Here is a 26,615-nt window from a genome sequence, read left to right as displayed (position 1 = left end):
GTCGGGGTGTGACGCAGGCCGGGCGGTGTGTGTGTGTGTCGGGGTGTGTGTGTGTGTGTGTCGGGGTGTGACGCAGGCCGGGCGGTGTGTGTGTGTGTCGGGGTGTGTGTGTGTGTGTGTCGGGGTGTGACGCAGGCCGGGCGGTGTGTGTGTGTGTGTGTGTCGGGGTGTGTGTGTGTGTCGGGGTGTGACGCAGGCCGGGCGGTGTGTGTGTGTGTGTGTGTGTCGGGGTGTGACGCAGGCCGGGCGGTGTGTGTGTGTGTCGGGGTGTGTGTGTGTGTGTGTCGGGGTGTGACGCAGGCCGGGCGGTGTGTGTGTGTCGGGGTGTGTGTGTGTGTCGGGGTGTGACGCAGGCCGGGCGGTGTGTGTGTGTGTCGGGGTGTGTGTGTGTGTCGGGGTGTGATGCAGGCCGGGCGGTGTGTGTGTGTGTCGGGGTGTGTGTGTGTGTGTGTCGGGGTGTGACGCAGGCCGGGCGGTGTGTGTGTGTGTCGGGGTGTGTGTGTGTGTGTGTCGGGGTGTGACGCAGGCCGGGCGGGGTGTGTGTGTGTGTGTGTGTCGGGGTGTGTGTGTGTGTCGGGGTGTGACGCAGGCCGGGCGGTGTGTGTGGGTGTGTGTGTGTCGGGGTGTGTGTGTGTGTCGGGGTGTGACGCAGGCCGGGCGGTGTGTGTGTGTGTCGGGGTGTGTGTGTGTGTGTGTCGGGGTGTGACGCAGGCCGGGCGGTGTGTGTGTGTGTCGGGGGGTGTGTGTGTGTCGGGGTGTGACGCAGGCCGGGCGGTGTGTGTGTGTGTCGGGGTGTGTGTGTGTGTCGGGGTGTGACGCAGGCCGGGCGGTGTGTGTGTGTGTCGGGGTGTGTGTGTGTGTCGGGGTGTGACGCAGGCCGGGCGGTGTGTGTGTGTGTCGGGGTGTGTGTGTGTGTCGGGGTGTGACGCAGGCCGGGCGGTGTGTGTGTGTGTCGGGGTGTGTGTGTGTGTCGGGGTGTGACGCAGGCCGGGCGGTGTGTGTGTGTGTCGGGGTGTGTGTGTGTGTCGGGGTGTGACGCAGGCCGGGCGGTGTGTGTGTGTGTCGGGGTGTGTGTGTGTGTCGGGGTGTGACGCAGGCCGGGCGGTGTGTGTGTGTGTCGGGGTGTGTGTGTGTGTCGGGGTGTGACGCAGGCCGGGCGGTGTGTGTGTGTGTGTCGGGGTGTGTGTGTGTGTCGGGGTGTGACGCAGGCCGGGCGGTGTGTGTGTGTGTCGGGGTGTGTGTGTGTGTCGGGGTGTGACGCAGGCCGGGCGGTGTGTGTGTGTGTCGGGGTGTGTGTGTGTGTCGGGGTGTGACGCAGGCCGGGCGGTGTGTGTGTGTGTCGGGGTGTGTGTGTGTGTCGGGGTGTGACGCAGGCCGGGCGGTGTGTGTGTGTGTCGGGGTGTGTGTGTGTGTCGGGGTGTGACGCAGGCCGGGCGGTGTGTGTGTGTGTCGGGGTGTGTGTGTGTGTCGGGGTGTGACGCAGGCCGGGCGGTGTGTGTGTGTGTGTCGGGGGGTGTGTGTGTGTCGGGGTGTGACGCAGGCCGGGCGGTGTGTGTGTGTGTCGGGGTGTGTGTGTGTGTCGGGGTGTGACGCAGGCCGGGCGGTGTGTGTGTGTGTCGGGGTGTGTGTGTGTGTCGGGGTGTGACGCAGGCCGGGCGGTGTGTGTGTGTGTGTGTGTGTCGGGGTGTGACGCAGGCCGGGCGGTGTGTGTGTGTGTGTGTGTGTCGGGGTGTGACGCAGGCCGGGCGGTGTGTGTGTGTGTGTGTGTGTCGGGGTGTGTGTGTGTGTCGGGAGGGCGGGGCCGGGGCTGATGTCAGCGGGCCGGGAGCGGAGCCTTCACACGCCAGCGGCGGGGGCGGGACGGGCCGGGCCGGCGCCTCCATCTTGGGCTGCAGCGGCCGCGGGGAGCCAGGTACCGACCCCCCCCCGCGGCCCCCCCCCGCGCCCCCTCGGGGCCCCCCCCCAGCGCCCCCCCGGGCCCGTCGCCCCCCCGCGCCCCCCCCGCAGCACCCCGCTCGGTTCCCAGCCCCCGTCTTGCCCCCCGGGACCCCCATCCCCCTCCAGCCCCCCCGCGCCGCCCCCCCCCGCGCCCCCTCTCCCCCTGGGGACCCCTGTGTCCCTCACCCCTCTGCGGGCCCCCCACCCCCCTCCCAGCGCCCCCCACCCCCCCTTCCCCCGCGCGACACCGCTCTCCCCCCGCGTGACTCCCAGCACCTGTCACCCGCCCCCCCGAGACCCCCCTGCCCACCCCCCCAGCACCCGTCACCCCCCTGCACATGCTGCTTCCCCCCCCCCGCGCCTGTCAGCCCCCCCCCGCACCCCCTCACTCTCGGAGCCTCCCCGCTCCTCCCCCCGCCACCCCGCCCCGCACCCCTCTGTCCCGTCCAGTACCCCTTGGGACCCCCGCCTCTCCCCGCCAGCGGGCGTGAGCTGCACTGCCCCTGTTCCCCCCCACACCCCGGTATCCCCCCGCCCCTCGCTTCCCCCTGCCGGCGCACGTAGGCCTGGGACCCCCCGACACATTCCCCTACTTCCCCCTGTCCCCCCAGATGTCCCCCCAGCACCCCACGTCCCCCCCTACTTCCCCCTGTCACCCCTGATGTCCCCCCAGCACCCCACATCCCCCCTACTTCCCCCTGTCACCCCTGACGTCCCCCCCAGCACCCCACGTCCCCCCTACTTCCCCCTGTCACCCCTGACGTCCCCCCAGCACCCCACGTCCCCCCTACTTCCCCCTGTCCCCCCAGACGTTCCCCCAGCACCCCACGTCCCCCCCTACTTCCCCCTGTCCCCTCAGATGTCCCCCCAGCACCCCACGTCCCCCCCTACTTCCCCCTGTCCCCCCAGACGTCCCCCCAGCACCCCACGTCCCCCCCTACTTCCCCCGTCCCCTCAGATGTCCCCCCAGCACCCCACGTCCCCCCTACTTCCCCCTGTCACCCCTGACGTCCCCCTACTTCCCCCTGTCACCCCAGACGTCCCCCCAGCACCCCACGTCCCCCCCTACTTCCCCCGTCCCCTCAGATGTCCCCCCAGCACCCCACGTCCCCCCTACTTCCCCCTGTCACCCCTGACGTCCCCCCAGCACCCCACGTCCCCCTACTTCCCCCTGTCACCCCTGACGTCCCCCCAGCACCCCACGTCCCCCTACTTCCCCCTGTCACCCCTGACGTCCCCCCAGCACCCCACGTCCCCCTACTTCCCCCTGTCACCCCTGACGTCCCCCCAGCACCCCACATCCCCCCTACTTCCCCCTGTCCCCCCAGACGTCCCCCCCGCACCCCACGTCCCCCCCTACCTCCCCCTGTCACCCCTGATGTCCCCCCAGCACCCCACGTCCCCCCACTTCCTCCGTCCCCCCGACGTCCCCCAGCACCCCACGTCCCCACCTACTTCCCCCTGTCCCCCCAGATGTCCCCTCAGCACCCCACGTCCCCCCCTGCTTCCCCCAGCACCCCACATCACCCCTGGGTCTCCCCAGCACCCCGTCACTCCCCGTCCGGCCCCGCAGGGCTCCCACCCAGCTACTCCCAGGGGTCCCAAAGAGGTCACCAGTGCGGGGGGGGGGGAGCTTGCCTCCCCCACGGGGAAAGTGCAGGGGAGGTCAGGGCACTTGGGGATCCCCTGGCAGGGGCAAGGGGGTGTCCGGGCTGGGGAGGGCAGGGCCCTGCCGGGGGAGGTTATGGGGTGTGTGTGGAGATCAGTGGGGGGGGAGGATCCAGGCCAGTGCCCCCCTTGCACTCCCATGCCCACCCAATCACACCCCCCTGCCCTCCCCCCCATTGTCACACCCCCCTCGCTGCTACTGTCCCCTTCCTCTCCCCCGCTGTCGCACCCCCCACTTCTCCCCCTGCTGTCACGCCCCCCACTGCCTCCCCCGGCCACACCCCCCGGTACATCCCCCCCTAAAGTAGCTCCCTATATGCCCCACTGCACCCCCTAATGCAGCCCCCTGTACACTGCACCTACCTCAGTGCAACCCACCATAACCCTCAAAGCAACCCCCCTGGCAGCCCCCCCCCAAATCCCACTGCCCTCTTTCCTTCTAACTTCCCCGCTCCCCGATTCTCCCCCATACATCCTCCCCCGGCCCTGCTGGCCCCTCACAGGACCCCTTGTGCGCTGCCTCCCCCCCGTACCCCCCACTGCACCTCTCCCATATCCCATGTGCCCCCATACCCTCCTGCAACCCCTCCCTTGTACCCCCACCCCGACTGTACCCCCTGCACCCCCAGTGCCTGCTACAACCGCTTCCTTGTACCCCCACCCCACTGTACCCCCACCCCGACTGTGCCCCCCCATACCCTCTCACCTTCGCACCATCCCCTTCTTGCCCTAATCCCCATCACACACACCTGGGGCAATGGCCGTGACCTCCAGCCCTCTCCCTCACACCCCCTTCGCCCCCACATGGCACACGCGGCCCATAGGGTCATTTCCCACCCCCCACAAACGCAGTCATTGCCTGCATCCCTCATGCCCCCCCACCCCATGGCCCTTCCCCACGCCGCTCACCGCCCCACACCGCTCACCCACAACCCACACTGCTCACACACACCCCGTACCCGCAACCCTCACTGCCCTACACCCTCACACGCACCTTTACCCTAACCGCTCACACCCCTTACTGCCCTATGCCCCCCCTACACACCCCCTTCCCCTATACATACATCCTTCACCCTCACACCTTTCACCCCCACACACACTCCGTACCCACAACCCACACTGCTCACACCCCCCCCGTACCCTCAACCCTCACCTCCCTACACCCTCACACACACCCCGTACCCACAACCCACACTGCTCATGCACCCCGTACCCTCAACCCTCACCTCCCTACACCCTCACACACACCCTGTACCTACAACCCACACTGCTCACGCACCCCGTACCCTCAACCCTCACCTCCCTACACCCTCACGCACCCCCCGTACCCTCAACCCTCACCTCCCTACACCCTCACACACACCCCGTACCCACAACCCACACTGCTCACACACACCCCGTACCCTCAACCCTCACCTCCCTACACCCTCACACACACCCCGTACCTACAAGCCACACTGCTCACGCACACTCCGTACCCACAACCCTCACTGCCCTACACCCTCACACGCACCTTTACCCTAACCGCTCACACCCCTTACTGCCCTATGCCCCCCCTACACACCCCCTTCCCCTATACATACATCCTTCACCCTCACACCTTTCACCCCTCACACACACTCCGTACCCACAACTCTCACCTCTGTACACCCCGTCCCCACACCCCTCACCGCCCCACACCCTCACCCCCCTTTCACCTCGTACACACCCCCACCGCCCTACACCCCTTCACTCCCTTACGAAGGCCCCTCACCCCCATTGCCCTGATCCATGCCCCTCCAACACAAACACAGCTGTCACGCACCCCCCCCCTCCCCTCACGCGCACCCCATGGCCCGTTACACCCCTCCTCTCCCTGCATGGTGGACGGGTGGTGGGGGGCGAGGGGTGGCTCAAGCCAGGGCCTGGTGTTGTGGTTCTCCTAAGAAATGAATTACTAACGGGCCCTTGTGACTCTGTGTGCGTGAGTGTGAGAGAGAGGGCGTCGCCATGTGTGTTTGTGCGTTGCTGGTCGTACGTACGACACACTGCCGTGTGGGTGTGCTCCGTGCTGTGTGTGTCTGGGCAGGTACCGTGGACGGGCGTGCGGGGACGGTGCCGAGGGTGATCGTGTGTGCATCTGGCTGTTTGCACGCGCCTGCGATTGTCTATGCATTGCCGGGTCTGGGCAGTGTTGTGTGTGTGGCAACGGAGGGTGTGAGTTTGTGCGGTGCTGCGCCATGGGGCCTGGGAGGGCCAGGAAGCAGGACAAGGCCGGGGACCAGGGAGTGGGGCTGAGGACCGGGCGGGGGGGAGGTGTGGGGGGGACCAGGGACCGGGCAAGTGGGGAGGGGTCAGAGGGTGCCAGGAGCCACATGGGGGTGGGGGGGCAGCTTGGGCAGGACTGAAGAACAAGTGGGGCAGTGGGACCAGTGGGGCAGGGGATATAGCTCCAGTCCGAGGAGCAGGGACGTTTGGGCCCGTCTGACTCCCCCCTCCCATCGGCCGGTCCCATGTCCCCCCCGCTGTGTATGTGTGTGGGGGGGGTTTCTTCTGAGGACAGGCGGTGTGTGTGGCGGGGTGTCAGAGAGAGGGGGGTGGTCTCCGTTCCCCAGCACCCCTCTATTCCAACCCCCGGGCCCAGACACAGCTCCGGCCGCTGGCCAGGCAAGCCAGGGGGGCCGGGGTGGGGGGCCCTGGATCTCTCTTTTGTCCACGGTCCCCTTTCCGCCCCCTTGATCTCCGCCCGCCTCCATCCCCCTGCTCTGCCCCGGTCCCTATGATTCAGGCCTCCTGCGTTTCCCGTCTCCACGGAAAACAGCAGCCGCGTAAACCCCGCCACGGGGCCCCGTCCCCGCCCGGCTTCCCCCCGCGGCCTTGCCCGGCTCTGGCTGGGAGAGAGCAGGCCACGGATCCGCGATACCAGCCACGATCCCCCGCGGGTTCCGGGCGTGCGGTTCGGGAGGAGCAGGAAGGGCCGGCGTAAAAACCCCACAAAGAGCTTGGGACGATTTTCCCCCGCCCGGAAACTTTGTGAGAGTGGAGAATCAGTGGGACTTGTAAAAAATCATCCAAAAACGACCCCTCGCCCGGTGCTGAGATGCGGCCGCCTCTGGGGCGGGCGGCTGGTTATACACGGACCCCACGCCCAGCACTGAGATGCAGCCACCTCTGGGATAGGGCAGCTGGCTATACACGGACCCCACGCCCAGCACTGAGATGCAGCCACCTCTGGGGTAGGGCAGCTGGCTATACACGGACCCCACGCCCAGCACTGAGATGCAGCCACCTCTGGGGTAGGGCAGCTCGTTATACACGGACCCCACGCCCAGCTCTGAGATGCAGCCACCTCTGGGGTAGGGCAGCTCACTATACACGGACCCCACGCCCAGCACTGAGATGCAGCCACCTCTGGGGTAGGGCAGCTGGCTATACACGGACCCCACGCCCAGCACTGAGATGCAGCCACCTCTGGGGTAGGGCAGCTCGTTATACACGGACCCCACGCCCAGCTCTGAGATGCAGCCACCTCTGGGGTGAGGCGGCTGTTTTATACCGGGATCCCTCGCACCGCACTGCAGCACCGGGCTGACTGCCGGGGTGGGGGGGAGACTGCCCCTCTCCCTGCAGCACCCCGGGTCTCCCATCTTCTTCATGATCCAGCTGCTCGCTGATGAATGGTGAGATCAGCCTGGATCCCCGGCCAGGGCCGGGGCGGCGGGCGGCCAAAAGAGAGGAGTTTAAGATATTCCAGATGTATGGGATGAGGAATGGCAGAGATTGGTTTTGTTTACAACACGTTTGAAAGTCACCCCAGTGTGAGGCTGTCCTAGTGCGAAAGCAGTTCACAATTGGCTCGTGAGCGCTTGATCTATGTCAGTCGCGTGTGTCTCTCTCCCTTTGGGAGGGAGCGTGTGTGCACGCGTGTGCAGGTTGGTGCTTGCGAGCATGTGTTCGTGGGTGCGCCTTTACGTCTCTTCAGCGGGAGGGCGGATGGGAACGAGTGTGGATTTGCGCATGTACGCTGGGTGGGTTTGTGAACGAGTGTGCGTTTGTGGGTGTAGCGTGGGCGTGTACAATGTGAGTGTTTGGGCATGTGCCGTGGGTGTGCTTGTGGATAAGTGTGCCTTTGTATAGTGGGCATGTGAATGGGTTTGTTTGTGAGTGAGGCTGTATTTGGGTGTGTACCATGTATGGGTGTGTTGGTGAATGTGTGCCCTTGTTTGTACAATGGGTATGCAAACAGGAGTGTTTGTCAGTGAGTGTATTTGTGTATGTACAACATGACCGAGTGTGAATGAGTGTATCTGTGTGTGTTTTACAGTGTACGTGTGAATAAGTGTGCAACTGTGCATTCAGTTGGTATGCTTGCAAGTAGGGTGAGTGTGTTTGAGTGTACAATGAATACGTTTGTGTGTGCGCGCCGTGGACGGGTGCGTGTGCGTGGTTGTCAGTGTATGGTGTCTGGGTGTGTACACTACAGGTACGTATGCTTGTGAATGTATGTTCTGATGCGTTGGTATGTACAGTGTAGTAACGTTGTGTTTGTGTGTCAAGAGCGCACGTTTGTGTGGGTGTACGGCATAGAAATGAGTGTGTGTGTTTGTGTATTTGGAGTGTATGCAGTGTAGAGGTAATATGGGGTAGAGGTATTGAGTGTCTGTGTATAGAAAGCATTGGGAAGTGTGTGTATGATATAGGTCTACAAGTGTGTGTTGGTGAATTAGTGTGTGTCTGGGTGTGTTGGTGAGGGTGTGCATGTTACATGTGTACAGCGGGTGAGTCTCTTTTTGTGTGTGATGCCACAGGAGTGTAAAGTCTTATTGAACTGTACTGTGTCCGATTGTCCGTGTTTGCTTGCTGTATCCCATGTGTTTGTGTGACAACACGTGTGTGTGCCAACATCTCGGTGTGCCGCTGTGCGGTTGTGTACAGCATCAGCGGGTGTGGTGCTTGGCATGGGTCTGTCAGTACAGTGTGTGTGTGTGCACGCACGGTGTAGGGGTTGTCTGTGCCGGGTGTGAGTGTACTCTGTGTGTGTGTGTGTGAGAGAGAGAGAGAGGAGATTTGCAGTGTTTGTGTTTGTACAGTGTGTTTATGGGAGGTTGTGTGTACAGTGTGTGTCTCTATGCAATGTGTATACTGTGTGTGTGTGTGTGTGATATTACACCCCTCCTTTTAAAGGGGCATTTTGCTTGGAGAACATTTTTGTAGGGGCTGTTTCTTTAACGCAGGTCCCAGCTGGATCACGGGGTTGACATGGGAAGGGGCCTGGTGACGTCACAGCCAGTTCAGCCAACGAGTATCCAGGTGAGCCGAGTGCATCCCCTTGCTTGCATCCTATTGGCTCAGGCGGGGGTGTGATGCGGGTGACGGGCTGTCACTATTCTGTCCTGGCCAGGTTAAAGGTCTTTCCCCTGCCAAGACCTGGGTTCTGGGGCTGTTACCCCAGCAACAGCGGGTGACACCCTCATCCCCAGAGAGCAGGTCTCCTCCTGCTGTTGGGGACGTCATAGGCTGTTGCCATGGGGACCGCCTGACCCGGCTCTCCCGGTCCTGGCAGGTAGGTGAGGGAGGAAGCAGATCTGTCAGCCGCCTTGGCTGGAGCGGGGAAGGGAAGGGGGAAAACGGCAGTTTGGGGTTTCTATGGCAATGCGTAGTTTTGGGTGAAGGGTTTTGTTCCCGGGTCCATTCGATGGAGGGCTGGTTTCTGCAGCGAGGGGTTGACGTGGTCGGGAGGGATTTAACGGCCCCAGATTTCCAGCACCGCTGTGATGGGGATGCCCCCGATGCTGTCAGACTGTACTTGGCATGTACACCTCATGTCCTGAGCCTGTATATCTCGTGTCCGCCCCCAACGACGTCAGACTGTATTCCTCATACACACCCCAGTCACATCATTCTGTACCTGACACCCCCCCACTTATGTCAGACTGTACCTGAACATACACCCCTATTACATCACACTGTACCTCTGAGACACAGACCGATTACAGCAGACTGTACCTGACGTATACAGCGGTGACATCACACTGTACTCGACACGTACAACTCAGTTGTCAGATTGTACCTGACCCACACACGCCAATTACATGAGATTGTACTTGGCACATACATCCCAGTTATGTCCGATTGTACCTGGCACATACACCCTAATTACATTACATTCTATCTAATGTCTGCACCCTAATTACTTTTGATGGTTTTGTGACACACACACACGCACACCAGTTAAAGCACACATTTTTACCACATGCTGTTCAAAAGGTATGCCCTGACTGTGTCGGACTGACACACACACACATCAAATACATCACACCGTAGCTGACGCGCATCCCAGAAACATCACACTGTACGTAAAACTTACCCCAGACCGGCCTTGCGTCAAATGAGACACACACCAACTTCATCAGACTGCACCTGGGGACCCCCCCCACCCCCACCCCACCCCACCCCAGTTACATCAGTATGTAGGTGTGATACACCTTCCCCTATCTCTAATTGCTTCTGACTGTCCCTGGGACAAACATACACACCGCTTGCATCAGACTGTAGGTGGGATACACCTCCTCCCTATCTTTGATTGTCCTTGACTGTTTCAGGGGCACACGCGCCCCCGCCCCTGTTACATCAGACTGTAGGTGTGACACACCTCCTCCCCATCCTTGATTGTCCCTGACTGTATCGGGGCGCGCACACTCCCCCCCCCCGCCACAGTTACATCAGATGGTAGGTGTGATACACCTCCTCCCCATCTCTGATTAGCTTCGACTGTAAACAGCCTGGTTACCTCAGAGTGTATCTTTTCTTCCACCTGTGATTACTTCTGACTGTACCTGGGGAAACAACGCCCCCCCCCCGTACTAATCAGCATGTAGCTGTGATATACCTCCCTGACGTCTCTTGATTAACTCTGACTGTACCTTGTGTGGGGGGAAGACCCCCCCCCATTTATATCCGAGTGTAGCTGCGACGCATCCCCCACCTCAACTCTGATTATATCCGACTGTAAACCTCCCCCCCCCTTCCGAATTTTAATCCGAACATAGCCCGTGGTACAGCTCCCCACCGTCTCCAATTAGCTCTGGCTGTATCTGGGACACGCACACCAGTTACGTCACGGTGTAGCTGGGCTACCCCTCCCCCCCCCCCCCCGGTCTCGGAGCCTGTACCATTGACACGCACCCGCCTCTCCGGTTTCTAACACGTATCCAGCCGCTCCGCCAGCCTCTGCCTGTGACCCATTTGCCTCGATTCGTTGCACCGTGCGGGTGCCGCTGGCCGGTGACAGTGTGGCGGAAGGTTTTGTTTGGCTGCTGGGGATTTTTGGCGTGTGTGTGTGTCCATGTGTGTCTGTGTGTGTGTGTGTGTCCGCCTGGCTGGGCCCCTCCAGCGTCAGGCCGCGATGTTAATGTAACGCGACGGCAGCTCGGCTGAGATCCCAGGCTGTCTCCGGAAAGACGCGGGGGTCTTTTTCCACCCCTGCCCCCCTCACTGCAGTGTTTGCTTAGCCGGTGGGACGCGTTTGGAGCCCCACGGGAGGGGGGAAGGGGGGAGGCTCCCTCTGAATTCAGCTGGGAGCTGGAGCCGCCCCTTAATTAGTAACATGTTATCCACCATGTGACCTTGGTACAGGACTCCTGGGTTCTTTCACCGGCTCTGGGAGGGGAGTGGGGGCTAGTGGTTAGAGCAGGGGGGCTGGGAGCCAGGACTCCTGGGTTTTTTCCCCGGCTCTGGGAGGGGAGTGGGGGGTAGTGGTTAGAGCAGGGGAGCTGGGAGCCAGGACTCCTGGGTTCTCTCCCCAGTTCTGGGAGGGGAGTGGGATCTGGTGGGTTAGAGCAGTGGGGGCCCGGGAGCCAGGGCTCCTGGGTTCTCTCCCCAGTTCTGGGAGGGGAGTGCGGGCTAGTGGTTAGAGCAGGGGGGACTGGAAGCCAGGACTCCTGGGTTCCTTCCCCGGGTCTGGCAGGGGACTGAGGTCTAGTGCTTAGAGCAGGGGGGCTGGGAGGCAGGACTCCTGGGTTCTCCTTCGAGTGATGTGCTCAGAAAAATCTCTTCCCCTCTGTGCCTCAGTTTCCCCACCTATAAAATTTGGCTGGCTGTCCATCCTCCTTCCAGGTGGGGGCTTCATTCATTAATTCCCTTCTGAGACCAGGGGAAGGAAGGTGCTCCCCTATAAATAACCCCAAGTAATTCACTGGTCACTGGGCCTGTGTCCAGCCACTACGGATCATCTCTTTGTCCTTTGTATGTACAGCCCCTTGCGCAAAGGGGAACCGGGTGACTGGGGCTCCCAGGTGCTGCCCCAAGGCAGTATTAATCATAATTAATTAAATGTTCCTAGAGTCTCAATTACCCGAGCCCTACCAGTCCCCCATGTTAGCCCTTTCTGTGCCAGTCCGCCCTTGTAAGGGCCCATTTGTTAATAATTTTATGATTTAATTATCAGTTGTTTTTGGAGGCCGTGCACCCTGAGTACTAGCACACGACTGGGGCTCAGGACACGTGAGCCAGGGATAGAACCCAGGAGTCCTGTCGCTGGCCAAGTCGTTTTCCCTGCGCTGTGCCTCAGTTTCCCCCGTTTAACGCAGCGATCTCTTTCCAACATTTAACCACCGGAAGATGCGCAGAGTCGTCAGCTCAGGGAAGTCTCCGCAGAGCAGTGAAAGATGGAGGCAGCTGAGTTTTAACTGGCAGGCGGCGGGGCCTAGTGAGTGGAGCACTGGGCTGGGATTCTGGACGACCTGTATTCTCTGTATTTTTCTGACTTGTGTGGGGAGGAAATTCACTGCAAAAAAAACTTGGCCAGGGTGGGGCAACTGGGAGAGACAAATGCAGAGGTTTGGGCTAGGAAGAGACTGGTCGTCGAATCCAGGCCCCTCTGATCCGGGAAACCCTGATCCTGCTTCACCCTCGCGCTGAACCTCAAGTGTTTAAACCCCCCAAATTAGCTTCATAATTGCGGGATTTTAAACATGGTCCTTGGTGTGGTTTTTTTGTTTGTTTTTCTGGGATCTGGGCCCGTAGCTGGGTCCCTTTTCCCAGCGTTTTCTCTCCCAATGACGAAAGCTTTAATCCAATGACTCCAGGAGCTGGGGCTTTAACAGAAAATGAAAACCATCCGATTAGTTCAGCGCCCCTCCCCAGACACCCCCAGAGCATGATGCAATGAGAGTGATGGGTGTGTGATGCTCCCTGCTCCATGATCAGTCAGACTGCTACCCTGGTTTACAGAGCGGGGAAACTGAGGCACGAGGCGGGGCGGGATTCACCCAGGGGCATAAAGTGAGGAATAGAACCCAGGAGTCCTGGCTCCCAGCCCCCCCTGCTCTGACCACCATCCCCCACTCCCCTCCCAGAGCTGGGGAGAGAACCCAGGAGTCCTGGCTCCCAGCCCCCCTGCTCTAACCCACCAGCCCCCACTCCCCTTCCAGAGCCAGGGAGGGAGAGAACCCAGGAGTCCTGGCTCCCAGGCCCCCCTGCTCTGATCACCAGCCCCCACTCCCCTCCCGGAGCCGGGGAGAGAACCCTGGAGTCCTGGCTCCCAGCCCCCCGCTGCAGCTGTGGGTCTGAGCAGCTAACCCTTGGTGTCTCCCCACAGAGGATTCTGTCCGGGGAGAAGCAGAGCCGAGGAGCCGTGGGGCAGGAAGCTGTAGTCGATGAGGGCACCTCCCACAGGTAAGGGGCTATTAATCCTGGCTACGCCCCTCTGCCTGGGTCTCCGTGGCACGCCGGCTGGATCTAGAACCCCTTGTGCTTTGTTCTAGACCCGGTCTCAACTGTAAGGCGCGCTCACGATGTGGCCTGGGAGGGAGGTGTCCTAGGTGGGGGCGGAGGTGGGGTGAATTCCCCCCCCCCAATCCCAGAGCCTCCCTGCCAATGGGCCCCCTGTAGGGGTCGCCGGATCCCCTCCGGCCCCAGGGCGGGGACTGGCTGGGTTATTCAGAATGGGGGATCTCCAGTCCCTCTTCAATTCTCACGCCCAGTTTTGGGGACTCTATTCCTTGGGGACCATGGGAAGGGGAGATCCAGGATTCATGGGAAGGGGAAGGAGGGAGGAGCAGGAGGGGACATGCAGGGGGAGGAGGAGGAGACGTGCAGAGGAAGGAGAGGAGGAGGGGGGAAGGAGGGAGGAGGGGACGGCAGAGGGAGGAGGGGATGAAGGGAGAAGGAGGGATGAGGGGACGGCAGAGGGAGGGGAGGAGGAGGAGAAAAGAGAGAGGAGGGATGAGGGAGGAGAGGAGGAGGAAGGGGGAAGGAGGGATGAGGGGGAGGAGGAAGAGGGATGAGAGGAGGGGGACGGAGGGATGAGAGGAGGGGGTCAGGCAAAGGAAGGAGGGATGAGAAGGAGGAGGGGATGGGTAGAGGAGGGGGGAAGGAGGGATGAGGGGATGGCAGGGGAAGGAGGAATGAGAAGGAGGGATGGGAAGGAAGGATGAGGGATCAGGAAGAGGAAGGAGGGATGAGAGGAGGAAGGAGGACGAGGAATGAGAGGAGGGAGGAGGAGGAATGGGAAGGAAGGATGAGGGGTTAGGCAGAGGAAGGAGGGATGAGAGGAGGAAGGATGGGAAGGAAGGATGAGGGGTCAGACACAGGAGGGAGGGATGGGAAGGAGGGATGGGGGTCAGGCAGAGGAAGGAGGGATGAGAGGAGGGATGAGAGGAGGGATGAAGGGTCAGGCAGAGGGAGGAGGAGGGATGGGAAGGAGGGATGAGGGGTCAGGCAGAGGAAGGAGGGATTCGAGGAAGGAGGGATGAGAGGAGGAAGGAGGGATGAGAGGAGGGATGAAGGGTCAGGCTGAGGAAGGAGGGATGAGAGGAGGAGGGAGGAGGAGGGATGAGGGGTCAGGCAGAGGGAAGAGGGATGGGGAAGAGGGATGAGGGATCAGGCAGAGGAGGGAGGGAGGGATGAGAGGTGAAAGGAGGAGGGATGGGAAGGAGGGATGAGGGGTCAGGCGGATGAGAGGAGGGAGGGATGAAGGGTCAGGCTGAGGAAGGAGGGATGACAGGAGGGATGAGGGGTCAGGCAGAGGAAGTAGGGATGAGAGGAGGAAGGAGGAGGAGGGATGGGGAGGAGGGATGAGGGGTCAGGCAGGGGAAGGAGGGATGAGAGGAGGGATGAAGGGTCAGGCTGAGGAAGGAGGGATGAGAGGAGGGATGAAGGGTCAGGCTGAGGGGAGGAGGGATGAGGGGTCAGGCAGAGGGAGGAGGGATGGGGAGGACGGATGAGGGGTCAGGCAGGGGGAGGAGGGATGGGAAGGAGGGATGAGAGGAGGGATGAGGGGTCAGGCAGAGGAAGGAGGGAGGGATGAGAGGTGAAAGGAGGAGGAGGAGGAGGGATGGGGATGAGGGGTCAGACGGGAGGGAGGGAGGGAAGGAGGGATGAGGGGTCAGGCAGAGGAGGGAGGGAGGGATGAGAGGTGAGAGGAGGAGGAGGAGGAGGGATGGGAAGGAGGGATGAGGGGTCAGACAGGGGAGGGATGAGAGGTGAAGGGAAGGGATGGGGAGGAGGGATGGGAAGGAGGGATGAGGAGTCAGGCACAGGAGGGATTAGAGGTGAAGGGAGGAGGAGAGATGGGGAGGAGGGATGGGAAGGAGGGATGAGGGGTCAGACGGGGAGGGAGGGAGGAAGGGAAGGAGGGATGAGGGGTCAGGCAGAGGAGGGATGAGAGGTGAAGGGAGGAAGAGGAGGAGGGATGGGAAGGAGGGATGAGGGGTCAGACAGGGGAGGGAGGGAAGGAGGGATGAGGGGTCAGGCAGAGGAGGGATGAGAGGTGAAGGGAGGAGGAGGAGGGATGGGAAGGAGGGATGAGGGGTCAGGCGGAGGAGGGATAAGAGGTGAAGGGAGGAGGAGGAGGAGGGATGGGAAGGAGGGATGAGGGGTCAGACAGGGGAGGGAGGGAAGGAGGGATGAGAGGTGAAGGGAGGAGGAGGAGGAGGGATGAGAGGAGGGATGGGAAGGAGGTATGAGGGGTCAGGCAGAGGAGGGATGAGAGGTGAAGGGAGGAGGAGGAGGAGGAGGGATGGGAAGGAGGGATGAAGGGTCAGACGGGGAGGGAGGGAAGAAGGGAAGGAGGGATGAGGGGTCAGGCAGAGGAGGGATGAGAGGTGAAGGGAGGAAGAGGAGGAGGGATGGGAAGGAGGGATGAGGGGTCAGGCGGAGAAGGGATAAGAGGTGAAGGGAGGAGGAGGAGGGATGGGAAGGAGGGATGAGGGGTCAGACAGGGGAGGGAGGGAAGGAGGGATGAGGGGTCAGGCAGAGGAGGGATGAGAGGTGAAGGGAGGAGGAGGAGGAGGGATGAGAGGAGGGATGGGAAGGAGGGATGAGGGGTCAGGCAGAGGAGGGATGAGAGGTGAAGGGAGGAGGAGGAGGAGGGATGGGAAGGAGGGATGAGGGGTCAGACGAGGGAGGGAGGGAGGGAAGGAGGGATGAGGGGTTAGGTGGAGGAGGGATGAGAGGTGAAGGGAGGAGGAGGAGGAGGGATGAGAGGAGGGATGGGAAGGAGGGATGAGGGGTCAGACGGGGAGGGAGGGAGGAAGGGAAGGAGGGATGAGGGGTTAGGCAGAGGAGGGATGAGAGGTGAAGGGAGGAGGAGGAGGAGGGATGAGGGGTCAGACGAGGGAGGGAGGGAGGGAAGGAGGGATGAGGGGTTAGGTGGAGGAGGGATGAGAGGTGAAGGGAGGAGGAGGAGGAGGAGGGATGAGAGGAGGGATGGGAAGGAGGGATGAGGGGTCAGACGGGGAGGGAGGGAGGAAGGGAAGGAGGGATGAGGGGTTAGGCAGAGGAGGGATGAGAGGTGAAGGGAGGAGGAGGAGGAGGGATGAGGGGTCAGACAGGGGAGGGAGGGAAGGAGGGATGAGGGGTCAGGCAGAGGAGGGATGAGAGGTGAAGGGAGGAGGAGGAGGAGGGATGAGGGGTCAGACAGGGGAGGGAGGGAAGGAGGGATGAGGGGTTAGGTGGAGGAGGGATGAGAGGTGAAGGGAGGAGGAGGAGGAGGGATGGGAAGGAGGGATGAGGGGTCAGACAGGGGAGGGAGGGAGGGAGGGAAGGAGGGATGAGGGGTCAGGCAGAGGAGGGATGAGAGGTGAAGGGAGGAGGAGGAGGAGGGATGAGAGGAGGGATGGGAAGGAGGGATGAGGGGTCAGACGAGGGAGGGAGGAAGGGAAGGAGGGATGAGGGGTTAGGCGGAGGAGGGATGAGAGGTGAAGGGAGGAGGAGGAGGAGGGATGAGAGGAGGGATGGGAAGGAGGGATGAGGGGTCAGACGGGGAGGGAGGGAGGAAGGGAAGGAGGGATGAGGGGTCAGGCAGAGGAGGGATGAGAGGTGAAGGGAGGAGGAGGAGGAGGGATGAGAGGAGGGATGGGAAGGAGGGATGAGGGGTCAGACGGGGAGGGAGGGAGGAAGGGAAGGAGGGATGAGGGGTTAGGTGGAGGAGGGATGAGAGGTGAAGGGAGGAGGAGGAGGAGGGATGAGAGGAGGGATGGGAAGGAGGGATGAGGGGTCAGACGGGGAGGGAGGGAAGGAGGGATGAGGGGTCAGGCAGAGGAGGGATGAGAGGTGAAGGGAGGAGGAGGAGGAGGGATGAGGGGTCAGACAGGGGAGGGAGGGAAGGAGGGATGAGGGGTCAGGCAGAGGAGGGATGAGAGGTGAAGGGAGGAGGAGGAGGAGGGATGAGGGGTCAGACAGGGGAGGGAGGGAGGGAAGGAGGGATGAGGGGTCAGGCAGAGGAGGGATGAGAGGTGAAGGGAGGAGGAGGAGGAGGGATGAGAGGAGGGATGGGAAGGAGGGATGAGGGGTCAGACGGGGAGGGAGGGAGGAAGGGAAGGAGGGATGAGGGGTTAGGTGGAGGAGGGATGAGAGGTGAAGGGAGGAGGAGGAGGAGGGATGGGAAGGAGGGATGAGGGGTCAGACGGGGAGGGAGGGAGGAAGGGAAGGAGGGATGAGGGGTTAGGTGGAGGAGGGATGAGAGGTGAAGGGAGGAGGAGGAGGAGGGATGAGAGGAGGGATGGGAAGGAGGGATGAGGGGTCAGACGGGGAGGGAGGGAAGGAGGGATGAGGGGTCAGGCAGAGGAGGGATGAGAGGTGAAGGGAGGAGGAGGAGGAGGGATGAGGGGTCAGACAGGGGAGGGAGGGAAGGAGGGATGAGGGGTCAGGCAGAGGAGGGATGAGAGGTGAAGGGAGGAGGAGGGATGGGAAGGAGGGATGAGGGGTCAGACAGGGGAGGGAGGGAAGGAGGGATGAGGGGTCAGGCAGAGGAGGGATGAGAGGTGAAGGGAGGAGGAGGAGGAGGGATGAGAGGAGGGATGGGAAGGAGGGATGAGGGGTCAGACGGGGAGGGAGGGAGGAAGGGAAGGAGGGATGAGGGGTTAGGTGGAGGAGGGATGAGAGGTGAAGGGAGGAGGAGGAGGAGGGATGGGAAGGAGGGATGAGGGGTCAGACAGGGGAGGGAGGGAAGGAGGGATGAGAGGAGGAGGAGGGTAGGAGGCCGGAGCCGGGCCCGGCCTGCCCTTTCCCCGACCCAGCCCCGGCCCCACTCGCCCCCTGCCTTGGGGGGGGCTGGGCACGGCCGGTGCCCGGCCGGCGCAGGTGGCCCCTGGGGCTGGTCGGGTGCCCGGGGGCGGAGCGGGAAGCGGCCGTGGGGCCGGCCCAGCTCCTCGCTGCTAATCGCAGCTGGCACCGGCCCCGGCTTCCCTCAGCCATTTTAGCTGCCAGCTGGGAATCCCTGTGCAAAATGGCTCCCGCCCGGAGGGAGGAGTGGCCGCGAGCCAGTGGGCACGGCCACCGGCCTCCCTGCACCGGGCCCGGCCCCACCGGCGGCCCCCTGCACCCCTGGCCCGGCCCCACAGACGCCAACCCCAGCGTCTCGCCCAGCCCCACAGACAACGAACCGCCCCCCCCCGCTCGGCCCGACTGACGCCAACCCCGGCCCACGGCCTGGCCCGACTGACGCCAACCCGCACCCTCGGCCTGACCGGCGCCGACCCCCAGCCCAGCCTGACCCACATCCCCAGCCCGGTCTGACCCACGCCAGCCCTGGTCTGACCCACGCCAAGCGGCACCCACTGCTCGGCCTGACCAACGCCAACCGCGGCCTGGCCTCACTGACGCCAACCCGCACCCCTGGCCTGAGCGGCGCCGACCCCCAGCCCGGCCCGACCCACGTCCCCAGCCCGGCCCGACCTGACCCATGCCAACGGGCACCCCCTGCTCGGCCTGACCAATGCCAACCCTGGCCTGCGGCCTGGCCCGACTGACGCCAACCTGCACCCCTGGCTTGACCGGCGCCGATCCCCAGCCCAGCCTGACCCACGCCAACCGGCACCCCCAGCTCGGCTCGACCAGCCCCGGCCCTTGGCCCTGCCCAACTGACACTGACCTGCACCCCCGGCTCCACCCACACCGGCCTGACCCACACCAACCTCTGACCCATGATGCCGACCCCCAACTCCCATCTCTGAGGGATGGCCTGTGAAGACACAGTGCCCCTTGGGTTGGGGTGCGGGGGGACGTTGCAGGATTGGGGGCACTGGGTGAGTTTGTGGGGAGCTCACAGCACCAGTGCCCCGGCTGCCACCACTTTGGGCCGTACGGTGGGGGTGGGGTGGGCGCCAGCCCCAATTTAGCACAAACCACGCTGCCCTGCAGCTCCAACCACTAGAACCCACTCCCCTCCCGGAGCCGGGGAGAGAACCCAGGAGTCCTGGCTCCCGGCCCTCCCGCTCTAACCACTAGCCCCCGCTCCCCTCACGCCTGTCTCTCCCTCCCCAGCTCTGTGGCCCCGCCATGGCCCCGGTGCTGGAGCTCTCGGACGCCGCTCACGCCCGCTGCCTGCTGGTGGAGCTGAATGAGCAGCGGCTGCGGGGCCAGTTCTGCGACGTCACCATCATCGCCGAAGACACCAAGTTCCCGGCCCACAAGAACGTGCTGGCGGCTTCCAGCCCCTACTTCAAGGAGGTGCTGTCGGAGGAGCCGGCCGGCTGCCAGCCGGCCCAGGTGCTGGAGCTGCCCGACATCCAGGCCGGGGTCTTCTCTGACATCCTCAACTTCATCTACCGCTCCCGCCTCTCGGTGCCCAGCCCGGCCGCCGCCCAGCAGATCGGAGCCGCCGGGCGCCGCCTCGGCATCTCCTGGCTGGAGAACCTGGACCCCGCCGCACAAGCCAAGGAGATGAGCGAGCCCTGGAGCCCCGAGGCCGCCGGAGACACCTCGGCCTCCTCCCCGAGATCCTGCGCCTCCCCCGTGGACCTGACCTGCCCGTCGCGGCCGGCCGCCAGCCCCGTCTGCCTCCAGGAGCCGGCCCGGCCGCCCAGCCCGCAGCGGGAGGTGGACAGTGAAACTGAGACGGCGAAGATCCTCTACGCCCTGAGCACGGCGCCCGCCGAGCCGGGCGCCCCAGACTGGGAGCGGGAGCGTGGCGCCGGAGACCCCCCCCCCGCCGCCGGGAGCGAGCCGGCGCCCTCCTCTTCCTCGCCGGCGGGCAGCGCCTTCCGCTGCGGGCTCTGCAGCCGCTCCTTCGCCACGCCGGCCGCCCTGAGCCTCCACCTCAAACTGCACCGGAGCCGGCGCTCCCTCTCCTGCCGCCACTGCGGCAAGAGCTTCATCCACGTCAAGCGGCTGCAGACGCACGAGGTGCTCTGCAAGGAGGCGGGCGAGGAAGAGGAGGAGCCGGCGGCAGCGGGCGGCTCGGAGGCTCCAGCCCCGCTTCCTCCCGCCGCTCCGGCGCCGCCCAAGCCGGCGTCTTCCAAGAAAGGGCTTCTCTTCCGCCACCGGGCCCTGCAGCGGCTGGAGTATATCCCGGAGCAGGACCACTTCGTCAAGGTGGTGGACGGGCACGTCATCTACTTCTGCACCGTCTGCGAGCGCTCCTACATGACCCTCTCCAGCCTCAAGCGCCACTCCAACGTCCACTCCTGGCGGCGCAAATATCCCTGCCGCTACTGCGACAAAGTCTTCGCCCTGGCCGAGTACCGCACCAAGCATGAGGTGTGGCACACCGGCGAGCGCCGGTACCAGTGTGTTTTCTGCTGGGAGACCTTCGTCACCTACTACAACCTGAAGACCCACCAGAAGGCCTTCCACGGCATCAACCCGGGGCTCATCTCCTCCGAGAAGACGCCCAACGGGGGCTACAAGCCCCGGCTCAACGCCCTCAAGCTTTACCGCCTCTTGCCCATGCGCTCCCAGAAGCGGCCCTACAAGACGTACAGCCAGGGCCTGCTGCCGGAGGGCCTGCTGCTGCCCCCGCCGCAGCCCCTCCCCGTGGCGCTGGGCGTGGGGGACGCCGGCCCCGGCGGGGAGGCGGGGCCCGCCTTTGGGGCCGCCCAGGCCTTGGAGCCGCCCGAGGCCGAGCGATTCCTCCGGCCGGCGCCGGCCGAGCAGCGCGAGCCGGGGCCGCCCCCCTTGCCGGCGGAGGAGGCGCGGCGGGCGCCGGCGGAGGGCGAGGCCCCGTCGGTCATCGCCTATGGCCACCCGGCCTCCTCGGTCATTGTGCACAGCACCTCGGTGGTGCCGGCGGGAGGCGGGGGCGGCCAGGCCTCCTCGGTCATCACCTTCAACAGCGCGCCGGCCGCCCCCCGCCCCGCCCCGGCCGAGCCCCTCAAAAAACAAGTGCTGAAGGAATACATCCAAGCCCAGAAGGTGGCTGAGCAGGCCGCGGAGCAGGCAGGCGGCGGGGAGCCGCCCAAACCCCGCAGCCTGCGGCCCGGCCGCACCATGACCTACATGGCCAAGCCGGCCTACGTTGGGGCCGCCTCGGAGAGCCGCAGCGCCCCGCTGTGCCAGATCACGGTGCGCATCGGCGAGGAGGCCATCGTCAAGCGGCGCATCTCCGAGACCGACCTGATGCTGGACAAGAGCCCGCGGGGCCCCAAGCGCTTCGAGTTCGGGCCGGCCGAGAAAGCGGCTCCCGGCAAACGCGCCGGCGGCTCCTACGCCAACAACGAGAGCGGCGAGGAGGAGAGCGACCGGGACGCCGAAGACCATCTCTGGCGTCCGTACTACACCTACAAGCCCAAGCGCAAGGCCTGCGGCTCCGGCGGGACCAGCTCCGGCGTCCCCAAGGTGAAGCGCTCTTCCCGGTGGCGCCGCAAGCTACGCTCCCTCCGCTGGATGAAGCGGGCGGAGGAGGAGGAGGAGGAGGAAGGGGAGGAGGCCAGCCTGGCGCCCGCCCCCGCCTCACCCGTTCCCGGCGGCTCCGACGCCCCGGCGCCCGAACCGGCGCACAAGGCCGGGCGCGGCAGCGCCGAGTGGAAGCACGAGTGCGGTGCCTGTGGCAAGCTCTTCTCGGCGCTGAAGAAGCTGCGGAAACACGAGCGGGTGCACGGGCGGCCGGACAAGGACGATCCGGCGCCGGCTCCGGCCCACCGGGTGGGCCGCAAGCCCTCGGTCAAGTTCACCTGCACCCACTGCGCCAAGGTCTGCAAGACGGCGGCGGCCCTGAGCCGCCACGTGAAGCGGCACGAGGGGGAGAGCCGGGAGCCCGGCCCGCCCGCCATGACCACCGTCATTGCCTATTCCAAAAAGCCGGAGGAGCCGGAGCCGGCGCTGACGGCCGTCAAGGAGGAGATCACGCAGGAGATGCAGGTCTCGTCGTCCAGCGGGGAGCCGCCGGCGGCGGAGGCCGGTCGGGCCCGCGCCGCCGGCCAGCCGGCCACGCCGGAGAGCCAGGGGGCAGCGCCGCCCCGGGAGGAAGAGGTGATGCCCCCGGAGACGGGCGGGCCAGAGGAGGTGGCTGCCCCGCTAGCCGAAGCCACCACCAGCCGTGCCGAGCTGGCCCCGGCCCCGCCCGCCCCCCGGGCCGCCCTCTCCTTGCAAGACCCTGTCATCTCGCACACCAGCCCGGCCCCGGCGCCGCCCGACCAGGAGGAGGCGGGCGGCTACCCGGAGCGGTACCCGGTGCAGGAGTACCCCCTGCCCCTGCTGGCACCGGGGGGCTGCCGGACCCGCAAGGAGGCGGAAGAGAAGCCTGCCTTCCTCGCCTACCCCAGCCCCGTCCCCTTCAACGCCGTGGGCAAGGCCGGAGACGGGGAGGGCAAGGTGAGCTTTTACCCCGACCCCTACCCGCTCATGTACGGGCACCAGCTCCTGGCCGCCTACCCGTACAACTTCACCAACCTGGCCGCCCTGCCCGTGGCGCTGAACATGGTCCTGCCGGACGACAAAGGCCAGCCCCTGCCGTTCCTGCCCAGCGTCTTCGGCTACTCGGTGAACCCGTGCCGCAACGAGGCCCAGGACGGGGCCGGGGCCAGCAGCGGGGCGGGGGGCGGGCCGGCCCTTCCCCGGGGAGGGGTCCGGGGGGAGCCCCCGGCCCCCGAGCGCCTGAAGAAGGGAAGTTTCCTGTGAGGGGCGGGGGGGGGGGGAAGGTTGCCGGAGCTGGGCTCTGTGATATGGGGGTGAGGCGGGCCGGAGCCTGGGCGGGGAGTGGAGGGAGGGGCTATTGAGGCGCCCCCCACCCCCCCGGAAGTGTGATGTGAGGACCTGGGCTGTGAGCTGTCACTCCCGATGGAGCAGCCCTGCCCCCCAGTGACTTCCGGGGAACCCCTCCCAGTCCCCCCCCCCAACCCCGAGGGGTGCCAGAGCCCCAGCCTCACAGCTGGCACATCTGGGGGGGCAGGGGGTTGTTACCCCAAGGGAGGGGCTCCCCCCATAACGCTGAGTGGGACCAATATGGGGGATGGGGTACCCCATATGCCCCCCAGAGAGTAAGGAGGTGGTTTGGGGCTGGAGGAGCCCGGCTGCGAGGGTGGGGGGGGCACTACAGTTTTCCCCTCCCAGAATGCACTGCAAATACCCCTACCCCCACTGCAGCCCGGCTTCCTGCCCCGGGCAGTCCCCCCACCTGCCGCTGTCCTCAGCTTCCTGTCCTGGGCCCCCCATTCCCCTGCCCCGGACACCCCATGCACCCCCCATTCCCTTGCACCAGGCACTTCATGCACCCCCCATTCCTCTGTGCTGGGTACCCCATGCACCCCGTGTTCCCCTGTCCTGGTCACCCCTTATTCCCCTGCCCCGGGTACCCCATGCACCGCACATTCCCCTGCCCCGGGCACCCCATGCACCCCATTCCTCTGTGCTGGGTACCCCATGCACCCCCCATTCCTGTGCCCTGAGCACCCCATGCACCCCATTCCTCTGTGCTGGGCACCCCAGGCACCCCCTATTCCCCTGCCCCGGGCCCCCCCTTTCTCTTGCCCTGGGCCCCCCGGGCCCCCCGCATTCCCCCTCCCCGGGCCCGGGCGCCCGGCCCTGGCGGGGCGCCAGGCTCGGCGGGTGACGCGGCGTTCTGGAGCCTCGACCGGCTGAGTCACTTTTTCCTTTCGGGCCGGGAGCCCTGCCCCGGCTCCGGCCCTTCCAGAAACTTCCCCGCGGGGGGGGGGGGGGTGTGTCCTGGCTTCTCCCAGCAGGGGGGTGCTGCCCCCTGGCCCCCAATCTTCCCTGTGGGGAGATGGGGGGGTTCCCATTTGCACTAGCCGTTTCCTGTTTTGGGCCACTGACCCCCCCCCCACCGCTGCACTAGCCCCTTCCCCGCTCAGAGCGCCCCGTCTTTCTCCATCACCCCCTCCAGGACCGGACCCCCCCCTTGTAGGAATTAGGACCCCGGAGCTGGCTCTGGGATGTCGGTTCACACCCCCCCCCAGATGGCAAGACGGGGGTGGTATAGGAAAAAAGGGGGGTATCCCCCCAAAAAAGAGACCCCTAATACGACTGTGTGGTTCAAGCGACTCCAAAAGTGTGGGGGGCCCCCTCGGCCTACCCAGCCAACTCCAGCCCCCCACGATTCCTCCCCAAACCTGCCCCCCTAAAATCCCCTCCTCTGTCCCCCCACCCCAAGCTGCTTCTCTGCCAATGTCCCTAAAATCTCCCCGTCCGCTGTGCCCCCCAATCCACCCCCTGCCCCCCCAAATCCTGCGCCTCTACTATCCAGCTGCCCTCACTGGCCCCCCTCAGACCCCCCAAAAACTAGCACATTTTAAACCATCCAATCTCTGGGTGGAGGGCTGCATTACAGATCTTTGGGGGGACCTGTCACCCCTTATTCTGCAGATCTTGTCCCCCCCAATTGCTAGCACCCCCCTCCCCTTAAGAACCAGGTTCCTTTGCCTTCTTTTGGGGGGGACCCCATGCACTCCCATTCCCCTGTGCTGGGTACCCCATGGGGGTGCATGGGAGGAGGGGGGGTCTGCACCCCTTTGATCCCTGACATCTGGGTCACGAAGGATTTGAGCTGCGCCGTGAAGGGGGGAGGGGGATTGTGCCTCTCCCAGAATCCTTTGTTGCCCTAGGAGGCGAGTGGGTCAGATTTGGGGGAGCAAAGGGGTGTGTGGATTTCCCTGTGGGGGTTGACGGGGTGGGAATCTGGGGTTCAGCCCGTTTATACAGCCCCGTAGCTGGGGGGATGATCTCCCTGGCTCAACCTGGGGGGAGGGGCTAAGGAGGAAATGGGGGGGGAGGAAATTTGTCCCCCCACTTTCAGACAGCCCCCCCCGAAATTTTCCCCCCAAACTCACCCCTGAATTGTCCCCCTAAACTGCCCCTCCCCCCCAAACTCACCCACGACCCCCATGGACCATTGGGCTGGGGAGGGAAGCAGAGAATCCCCCCCCCCCCCGCCCCACTTCCAAGGATGGGGGAGGGTCTCTGTCACTTCTCCCCCCGCCCACCGTTCCAGCCAGCAGGGGGTGCTGCTGGGCATGCAGCTTTGCCCTGGGCTCTGATCTGCCTGGGGGCCCCCTCCCAGGCCGGCCGCTGCCCCCCGCCGTTGGGGGCGCGCCGTGGGGCTGCAGCACCGGAAATGGGGCCGGGCGTGCGTAGCCCTTGTGCACGTCCCTACAGCGTGGCAGGGCACGGCCCCGCTGCAGCGTGGGGGCCCGTGCCCCCCGGCCCTGCTGCATCGTGGGGGGCCGTGCCCCCCGGCCCCGCTGCCGCCCGGCGCTCCCTGCTGCGGCGCAAGCCGGCGCCGGGCTGCAGCTCCCCGTGGGCCGTGCGCTGCAATAAAATGCACGCCCCCCCCCCCCCCCGGTACTTTGGTGCAGCCCCATGCACATTCCAGCCCCCGCCGGGCAATGCCGACTGCGGGGCGAGGGCCATGGCAATCCAGCCCCCCCCCCCCTGCAGCCCACCCATGCATCCACTGCATTGCAATGGACCCCCCCACCCCCCCTGGCGTGGATTGCATGGGTGGGCTGCGCGGGGGCGGATTTAGCAGAGAGCACCAAAGGCCTCCTGGGCGCGTATCCCCCTGCAGTTGGGGGGCGGGTGGTTGGGGGGGGGGGGATCGGGGCCCGGGGAGGGGGGGGGGCAGTCACTGATTTGTACATAGCTGTCCGTCTCGGAGATCTTTTTTGCACTTTCGTCACTGAGCCCCCCCCCAGTGAGCGTGGAGCCTTGCTACTGAATGTAACCTTCGTGTTTATTTTCTAGATTGCACCTCGGGTTAGTCTGACGGCACTTTATAGACCTAACGAACCGGTGGAACCCCCCCCCGCCCCCCCCCAAGAAACGAGCAAGCAAAAAACCCACCCCCCCAACCGCCCCGCCCGCCCCAAACCAAGGTAAAACGTTTCCGACCCTCCAGAAAATCCCCCCCCCCACCCCCTTCCAGCCGCTTTGATCCCGGTCTCTCTGTTCCAACCGTGACTGTGTGGAAGACCCGTAGAGAACAAGCCGATATTTATCTTTCTGCATCTCTTGTGTGTAACTCGAATAACTTCTCCGAAATAAAACGACGACTATACGCTCAGCGATGGCGGCTGGTGACCCGGGGCCCCCTCGGCCGGTGCTGAGATGTGGCCACCTCTGGGGCGGGGCGGCCGGTGACCCGGGGACCCCTCGTAGGGCGCAGAGTTGCGGCCACCTCTGGGGTGGGGCGGCTGGTTACACGGGGACCCGGCGCCGGGATGCGGCCACCTCTGGGGCAGGGCGGCCGGCGCCCCGGGGCCCCCTCCTCCGGCGCCAGGACGCGGCCACCTCTGGCAGGGGGGTGGCTGGTGACCCCTCGTAGGGCGCGGAGTTGTGGCCACCTCTGGGGCGGGGCG

At 64.7% G+C, this 26,615-nt stretch overlaps 1 protein-coding gene across 4 annotated transcripts; it reads left to right on the top strand.

Moving 5' to 3' along the window:
• The first annotated feature begins 1,779 nt into the window (after positions 1-1,779).
• ZBTB4 (zinc finger and BTB domain containing 4) lies at positions 1,780-26,320 on the top strand. 4 transcript variants are annotated; one of them, XM_075123820.1, is made up of 4 exons: positions 1,780-1,912; positions 8,820-8,895; positions 13,184-13,260; positions 19,351-26,320. In XM_075123820.1, exon 4 carries the CDS (start codon positions 19,366-19,368, stop codon positions 22,921-22,923), a length of 3,558 nt encoding a protein of 1,185 aa, XP_074979921.1. In that variant the 5' UTR covers positions 1,780-1,912; positions 8,820-8,895; positions 13,184-13,260; positions 19,351-19,365; the 3' UTR covers positions 22,924-26,320. The 4 variants fall into 4 exon arrangements, with proteins under 4 accessions (XP_074979921.1, XP_074979922.1, XP_074979924.1 ...); XM_075123821.1 differs by lacking the exon at positions 1,780-1,912 and adding an exon at positions 5,476-5,674; XM_075123823.1 differs by lacking the exons at positions 1,780-1,912; positions 8,820-8,895 and adding an exon at positions 8,993-9,148.
• The last annotated feature ends 295 nt before the right edge of the window (positions 26,321-26,615 follow it).

This window comes from Caretta caretta, chromosome 28 (genome assembly GCF_965140235.1).
Source record: "Caretta caretta isolate rCarCar2 chromosome 28, rCarCar1.hap1, whole genome shotgun sequence".
Classification (NCBI taxonomy): domain Eukaryota; kingdom Metazoa; phylum Chordata; order Testudines; family Cheloniidae; genus Caretta; species Caretta caretta.
This window is presented reverse-complemented; position numbering and strand designations above follow the sequence as displayed.